This window comes from Primulina huaijiensis, chromosome 11, assembly GCF_012295235.1.
Source record: "Primulina huaijiensis isolate GDHJ02 chromosome 11, ASM1229523v2, whole genome shotgun sequence".
Lineage (NCBI taxonomy): Eukaryota > Viridiplantae > Streptophyta > Magnoliopsida > Lamiales > Gesneriaceae > Primulina > Primulina huaijiensis.
Genome location: NC_133316.1, coordinates 4,274,759 through 4,283,661, shown reverse-complemented (window position 1 = coordinate 4,283,661; position 8,903 = coordinate 4,274,759). Strand labels below are relative to the sequence as shown.

At 35.2% G+C, this 8,903-nt stretch overlaps 1 protein-coding gene across 6 annotated transcripts; it reads right to left on the bottom strand.

Annotated features, from left to right (window-relative positions):
• Nucleotides 1–676: 676 nt before the first annotated feature.
• Nucleotides 677–7,791, bottom strand: LOC140987618 (putative zinc transporter At3g08650). Of its 6 annotated transcripts, none has more exons than XM_073456191.1 (6): nucleotides 7,504–7,791; nucleotides 5,891–6,604; nucleotides 4,999–5,283; nucleotides 3,799–3,927; nucleotides 1,866–1,963; nucleotides 677–1,605 (listed from the first exon to the last, which is right to left on the bottom strand). In XM_073456191.1, the coding sequence occupies exons 2-6, from the start codon at nucleotides 6,353–6,355 to the stop codon at nucleotides 792–794; spliced, it is 1,791 nt and encodes a 596-aa protein (XP_073312292.1). In that variant the 5' UTR covers nucleotides 6,356–6,604; nucleotides 7,504–7,791; the 3' UTR covers nucleotides 677–791. The 6 variants fall into 6 exon arrangements, with proteins under 6 accessions (XP_073312292.1, XP_073312291.1, XP_073312296.1 ...); XM_073456190.1 differs by having other exon boundaries at nucleotides 7,564–7,791; XM_073456195.1 differs by having other exon boundaries at nucleotides 5,891–6,599; nucleotides 7,564–7,791.
• Between the last annotated feature and the right edge of the window lie 1,112 nt (nucleotides 7,792–8,903).

Here is an 8,903-nt window from a genome sequence, read left to right as displayed (position 1 = left end):
TTTTTTGGTTTATAATTTATTTATATATTTATATGAAAGTTATATGTCGATTAATCTGACAATTTATTTTGATGTGTGATTGTTATACATAAATTCCATGATCCGTAATCGTAATGAATAATTGATATGTGAGTAGCGAGATATTAGGTTTTTTGTGCTATCATAACATAATCTAAATAAATCAACGAAATTGTATTTATCAATTGCACCTATATCGATTGTTAGATTTTCAAGATTAACTATTTTTCATAGAACGAAAATGTTATATTTAATTAATACGAAACACTATTGTGTTCAGTTGATTACCGATAAATTTTGACTTGATGTTGTTTTGGTAAATTAAATTAGGAGAACACAAGAATTTTGACGGCTATCCTTATAAGTACAAGATTAATTATTTGGAACGACATGAATAAACAATTTGTTAGCCAATTACATACAATTGAATAGTAGAAAATCTTAAATCAAAACTCAATAAGACTGAATTTTCTCTTTCATTCTAATTTTAGTATTTCAAGCACCTCTTATCCAAAAAATCTCTTTTTTACGTTTTTCCTTGGAAAAATAAATCTTCCTTTTCATTGGATTCGATAGTGCTTACTATGACAATGATTTTGTAAAGACAGTAGGAATTTAAGTTTGATAGCTCAACGACAACACATCGACCACAAGGCCATTAAGAAGAACCATCCCCATTCTCATATAGAATTATAATGAAAAGTAACTGCAGCTTTTTCGTCCACAGTATGTATAACCATTAGAATACACACATATCCAAGATTCTGCCATTGTCACCTAACTGCTTCCGGCGCAGAATTGCAGTAAGGCGTATGCAAACATACTAATTTTGTGCATGTTAGGCACAAACTTGCAAAGAATATACCAATAACGAGACCAAAAATGCTCTTTCGTCTATTCAACTTAAGCGCTCTCTGAACAATGCTCCAAAAACAGGGGTAAAGTGCCCCACACGCGAATACCATAACATGATCCAGACCCTTATAGTCGATTCCAGCAAGTATTGCTACTATGGCGGATAATGGGCCCACGAATCCGATAAGTGCAGCTGATGAAAGGGATCCATGCCAACTGTCAGTTGCCCCAAAAATGCAGCTAGCGACTGCTGCACCACGAGGAAATCCATGGAGGGACACAGGAAGAACCATGTGCCTTCCGAGTCCATAAGCTTTGGGTGCAGCCACTCCCAATGCCAACCCCTCAGCAAGAGCATGGAGGGCTATCGCCAAACAAGACACGATTGATTGAAGTGTGGGTGCGCTAATCGAACAACCAGTGATATCAGTTAACGTATTTGCTGATGTCTTTTTGCGACTTCCAAGCTTCATGGCACTAGATATAAACACGTGGGCAAACATAGATCCTGCTGCGAGAAGAAAGAATAGTGGAAAAAGGCCCATTTTTGAAGATAGGAGTAGTTGAAGGGGTCGCCAAGCACCAAGGACAAAGGCGATGCCGGAGGCCACACCAGTGAGGACGGCATGCTGAAGATGGAAAGAAAGAGCAAATGCAACAAGGGCTATGCCACCAAGCAAGGGTCCCAGACCAAAAAGTACCGAAACTAAAAGACCAGAAGCATCCTCGGGGCTGCAAAGTAAAGATTTGGTTACAAAGGAGGATTCATAAACCTGTTTTCGAGGAAGATCGATGTGAACAGTAACTATGTCATATTACAAGTGTTTACAGAGGAAAATGCAGAAAACAGCTTGAAATTTAATGGTTGCCAACGAAAGGTAAAGTCACTCTAGTCTAATTCTAATAGGCTTCTACCATAAAAATTGTATTTCTCAGCCACTCCCAATAATAATAAAAAAAAGCTTGTACATACACAGGGAGAGAAATATTACTTGTAATTATGGCTGAAATGATCAAACACAACACTCAGAGCTTCCATAAATGCAATGGAAAGTGTAGCAGCTGACGCAACATGAGATGGGGAAGTTTCCTGCAATCCAAAAAGACAAGAAAATCATCAATCACACTATCACAGTCCAAATACAAATCGCTCGTGATCTAAACAAAATCAACTTGATAGATAGAAATATTCACAACCAAAGGATAAAGCCCAGTTTCCTTTTTTCTCCTCCTGCTATTTGTAAAAGGGATAACCCGAAAGTTAATTTCCCTAGAGGTTGAATTTGATCATTTGACGACAAGTATGTTGGGAGGTTGAATAATACAGCTTTTTCTTTCTTCTTTCTTTCTGCCTCTTTTTTCATTTTCCCCCAAATGAGGGAACCATAATAGTTAACCAGCTTAATTTCCTCAACTCACTGAATGTCAAATCTGTGATTCTCAATCCATTTTCCTCATTCGGAGAAACCTGGTGTTATACATTCACCAAGCATGTCTTGCCAAAATAGCTCTTTGGAAAACCGCTATTTTACCACTAGGCCTGACGGTTGGCCATATAACGCTTGTCCACTGGTGCAGTCCAAGATCTAACTAAAATACTGACATTATTTTGTTATACAAAGACTGACTACAAATACAAGAGTTGAAATATCTCCCTCTGGTGCATCATTGAAAAACTATTAAACTATTTGTATATTCACAATCGTTATCTCGTATCCACTACACCAACTTCAAAATTATATAAACTGTGAAACCAGAAAGTAAACAGTTCACTTTAAAACTGTGGGCTATCCAGAATGTTTGACATTTCTTTTCTTCCTCTTTCTTTGGCCTGGACTAATGCACTGTATCTAGTTTATTAGAGTTGGTCATTCTTTAAAAATAAAGACATTAGGCAAAACATAATAAGTTGACCAGTAATTCATTAGGATTTAGGGGCTAAGACTAAAAGGAATATATTTTTGCTAGTGTACCACAAAAAAGAAGGAAAAAAAAAACGAAGTACAAAGTTGTGCTTTTCATATACAGGAAGATCATTTTAATCAGAAAGAAAAGGATTAATACACTAGCAAAATTTGAACTCTACAAGATTAAATTTTCAAAACACATATACTTTGAATCCATTTGTCAGACGAACCTTTAAGACTGATTTAGAAGGATAATGACATTGTAATAAATATGAATCGAGAATCCGTTTACTTCTTTTATGTAGATATATTCTACAAGAATTACTTAATTTAAGTCTTCATTTTTTTCTTGATCTTAATGTTGTATCCAACTGTATTTCATGGAATTGTTGTTATAAACTATATCTTTCAAGCATTTATTAAAAATATGAGACACTTTTAGATTCGATAAGTTGAAGATACTGTAATACTTATATTTGTTACTTTGTTAGATATCGGACGTAAAAACATATATCATATACATATATATAAAACAACATTTTGATAATAAACCACCAAACCGTACAAAAGAGTCGATAAAACTCTCTCCAGCAATGAGACTCCCAACAAAGCTAAACAAGGGGGAAAAAATCCGGTATCAGGCTTTAGCCGCCCGTACATAGGATAGAAATACAAAAGATCCCATTAGAAATCAGGTCATCAAAGTGATACAAAATATTTTTTTACATGAACTACCCAAAATTCTACCCCGCCTAATTCATCCCTGATAGGTAGGCACATCTACATTTACTCAATTCAAGAGCTCCAAAGCCTAATTGGAAAAAAATATACAACAAAAAAGTTTAGGATTCTCAAACTACATACTTACACAGGACGCAATGTCGAAAAACATATTGGGCACAGAGAAAATTTTTTGTTCCTAAATGTTAACCTCATATCAAGTATGAAAATTTAGCTTCATTATTTAGGCACAAAGAGACTGTCACAGTTCCCTGCAAATGAAAACGAATAAGTTTACCTTGAATCCCTCTGGAAGAACCTCAGTGATAACCATCCAAATCATACACCCAGCAGCAAATCCGGTAGCAAATGGCAGGAACTTATTGAATGCATCAGCACAAATAAATGATGGAACCGCAACAAGAGGCTGAATCAAGAGATCACACGATGCAATTTATCATATTAATACCCAACAAAAGAAATAAAACAAATGCAAGAAGTAAAAACTTCACACGTGTCCCTCAAAAACATTCCACTGTACCAAAATATCCATATCATTTGCTTTTCTAGCCAGGAATATCACTGGTTCATATCAGGCAATTAATAACTGTTTTACAGAGGCAATGAAAATGGATGACAAAAAATGGAATTTACTTCCTCTGGTTTCAGCAGCAAAGCCATTCACTATTCCACACACAGAGATGACAATTTAACAAAAAGTACATTTTAGATTCTTTATCAACAAAGGTCCATTATCACCTGAAAATTTTCAATGACTAAGGATTCTCAATGACCTTACCTAACAGGTTAGGTGTTTCACTTGGAATAGTGAATACTTAAGTGGACATTGGAACACCAAAAAAGTTCAAACCCAGTATCATGAATCTAATAAAAAGTAGACAAAGAAATCCACTCATGAGGTGGCACATTGTGCATATTCCCAAATTTATAGCATCCACTTACAGACTGACATGCTGTATTCACATGTCTCGATTGTACCATAATGCTTCTAATTATACAACTAGGCGTAAAATTTCAACGGAGTAATCATGGAGACACAATGTATATATACACACCCACAAGCACATCAAGTTCAAACATCTACTCAACTGAATCCGGATTATATAGTATATATCACATACACAGATCATGCCAAAAAATCAACTCAACTGAATACTGATTATACAGCATATATCCATAATAATACTCTAGGTTCTTATAATTATAGATGTCAAAATGGGATACGCCCGCCGGGCCAGGCCCCCCAGCTAACCCGTTTTGACATGTTTACTAACAATTCGTTGCAACATTTGAATATTTTAAGGTGATAGTACAAGCCACAAAGATCTGTTTATACTGCTCTGGATTCCTTCCATGCAAAAAAATCATCTTAGAGGACATGTTGCACAGTTAGCCTCGGCCCCATATTGGGTATTCGGAAAAAAACCTATTTGCCATTTCACAATTTTATAAGTCTCATCTAGTCAAAATAAATTACCTGTGGTAGTGACGTAATCACACTCCATAACATGGCATTCTGTGGAGACACACCTCTCGATGCAAGCACCATACTGACAGCCAACCCCTCAGGTATGTTGTGCACCGCAATGGCCAACGTCACCAATATCCCCTGGGATAAACCCTTGGAGCCAGCGAAGGATACTCCAACACCAGAGCCCTCCCCAAAAGAATGAAGAGTCATGATACCAACAACTAGAATGACTTTAGTAGCTTCTGCTCCTTTTATGTCCAGCATGCTTACTTCACCATATTGCTCAAGAAACTGGGTATAGGAGAAAAGTAAATTAAACACTAAAGTGCACTGACAAATGAATTATCGGGATCATATTCCAGATGACAATTTAAAGGAAGGGGTAGTTCAAGGCTAGTGGCGATTGATATTTACGCTTAATACAAAAAAACTACATGAAGAAAGCCTTTAGTTTACAATTGCATATAACGCAATGAACTCCCATAACAAATGTAAAAAATAAAAGATTTCAATCCTTCAATCTTATCAACCAACAGTTGAAACAAAAGTACGAGATGATGACTGTATACTGTTCCAACAATATTATACACTTCTGTCAATAGATGAACTATATGAATAAAAATTGGATATTGTAACTACTTGAAGTCAAGAACAGTTGAAGATCGCCAGATGGACATATTATCAGTAACAGTGTAACACAGAGGCACAAAATGGACATCTGTATGCACACCTTATTCACATGCAAAATACACAAATAAAAGACAATCTAGCTTTAGGGGATGACCCCAAAGAATGACATCAGCTGCTAAAAAATTGCACTAGTATAGTTGCCTTGGATTGAACTACTGGTAAACCACGTCTCAAAAGGAAAAATTATTATAGGTCTAAGAGCTGGAACCTTCTTGCAAAGCCATATAAAAATGCCACCAGCTAAAATGCCAAGAACAACCCAACTGCCACTTCCATGGTCCTGCCCTTCCTGTATTAGGTCAAAGCTAGCAGCCAACATTACTCCTGCAGCCATTCCATTGCATATTCCAGCCCACTGAGAATCAAGTTCCACGAAGAAAAATGGAACAGCACCTAAACCAGTAGCAGCAGCCATTGCCAGCGTTAAAAATGCAACTGTTGACACTGAAACTTTATTCCCACCCTGCCACCGTTCACCTCTTTCTCTACCAGTGCTATCAACATTAAAAATGTGCTCTGCGCCCGAGCCATCTATCACACCAACCCCTGCATTCCTTCGTGGAGCAGTTACTAATGTTTCTGAAGTTCCCTTCTCGTTTTCTGCTATTACGCTATAACTTAATACAGCTATAAAGAGAAAAAGAGAAAGAATAGGCTTAACTCCTAAACTCATTTTTCAGCCTATTTATGCCACCAAGCGTTGTACCACCAAAAGAAAAAGGTAGAATCGGATGTTCTCTTTACTTCAGTATACTCATATCCAGCCAAGAGAACATGTCCAGGCCACATATAGCTATTCAACCATCTTCGATTCTTGTAGACATAGCTTGGTCGTCAATTCAACTGAACACCCGCTTATGAATTATGAATATCTTTAAGACACCAGACACTTTAAACTTATGCTTGATGCCCAGCTCCTCATCTAAAGTCAAACAATATAAGTTAGAGATCCATAAACAAATAAGAACTCCAAACGCAAAAGGCACAGAAAGAACAAACATAAGAAATTTGTGTACATGAGTTCTACATTTCATTCTTTTACTCTACTCTCATCATTGAGCATGAGAGTGGATAAGTGGGATAACCACTTACAAAGGGGAAGAAACCATCTATCAGAACTAGATGCTAGTTTCAAGAAAATGAAGAATATGTTAAGGTTTAATCTACAACTACTAGCTTCTTAAATTAATAGAGAGCCAAATTCATAGTTTACGTTTTAAGTTTCATCATACAAACCTAAGATTATCATCAGCCTTAAAAGTATTAGAATAATGCCATTTTCCTCCTATTGTGTCGTAACATCAGCGCCAATATTCAAAACAGACTAAGATGCTAAGGTCATACGATAACTGAGCACATCAGACAACACAACCAGTATTCCAATATCTTAGCTTGAGAAGAAATACCAAACAACCCATTTGCAAATCACTGATCGCAGTCTCAACCGAACATAGTATTCAGTTAGGCAGTTAGTCGTGCATAAGTCAACTCTTCAGCTGCCACAACCTTTGGATTTGCATAAACACAGAGTCAACCGCGAGTACGATTCTTTGCAAAATTCACATAGTGCAATTCATAACAACAGTAGATGGATTAAAAGGATAAACAAGTAAACAAGGAACCACCCGTTCCGTGAGATCTGCTGAGAATTGTAAATCATTCTATAAATTCCATGACAAAAATCATAAAGAAATAAAACAAAAAAAACCCCTAAAAAATTTAACGGTCCGGACGCACAATCATCACGAAACCTGAGAGTACAACGAAAAAACAAACTCAAACCACAAAATTCGACGCAAAAAAAACCATCTCCACACATACCTAAACACGAAAATAACAAAATCAGAGAAAATGGGGAAGCACCCATTAAAATGAACTCACCAATCGTTCTTCAATTTTATAACAGACATCTAGCGTATCTTTTTCAAGAAATCACGGAGCTGATATAGAGGTTCGTGGGGGTTGAAAACTGATCAGGGAAGCCGTGCCGTAGAGGGTGTATACTAGGTAACTATGTTACGTGCGTGCGTGATCGGCTAAGGAGATTCACCTCAAGAATATGCTTTTCATTTTATTTTGTGCTAATTCTTGAAATTTATATCACTCTATTTTCTATTCTCAAAATTCCTTCTTATTTGAAAAAGATTATTAAATCTTTATGTCGAATGATCCTTCAGATTTACATCATCCGCTGGAAATTTTACGTTCACTCGATCAAATAAAAAATGTGATTTAGAAATCAATAAACGATGACAAATATAACAATCACTTAATCATAGAATTTTTCTGCTATACAATTTACCGACGAGAAGAAAAATATTACCTTTATAAATTATGAGCAAAGATTGAATGAACCAATTGAGTAAGAGTAAGGGTATCACAAATTTATATCAATGAGTCGGGTTAACTCAGTTCATATTTATATGTAAAAGTAATATTATGTTAATGAATCGAGTCGAGTTGGAGTTCCGTCTCATAAAATTAACATGTGAAGCAATCTTTTGTTCATTGACTAATAAAATAGATTCCAACAAAATCTTTTTAAAAAATAAAACACATTAGAAGATATGAAATATAGCATTTTGTGTAAAATAATGTGATATGATTAACCATTGAGATATGATTTTTGTATTATAAATCTTTAATTATTATTAACCACTTAGATATGGTTTTGTATTATCTTGAAACTAAAGATATGTCTCAATATTTTTGGGGTATATATTGATTTTTATTTTTCAATAAATTAAGAATTTCATGTTCGTGGCTTTAAAATAATAAACATACACACAAATGATTCGTATTGAATAATATTATAGTAGACAAATTACTACATTATTATGCAAAATAATATTGACATACATATTATTTTTTTAAACAACAACTAAAATTTAAATATTCATTAATATTCCCGGTCGTCTTTATTAAACTGTGGATGTTAAATAGATATTTCTCACTAAAACCATGTCCGTGTCATTGTTTATTCTTTGTGCCGTGTAGGCTAGCATGTAAATTATTCTTTCTGACTTCAGATAGAATATTTAAAAATTATGAGGAGTATTGGAGTCTTTATTTTAACAGTTGCAATGTATATATGTAATTATTTTGACTTAAATAATTTTGAAAATGGAGAGGAAAAAAATAATTTCTAATGTTAATACTCACGGAAAATTTATGTTCCGCTTCCTGCAAATGTCGTTAATCCAGATGCAGGCTTAAAAGTT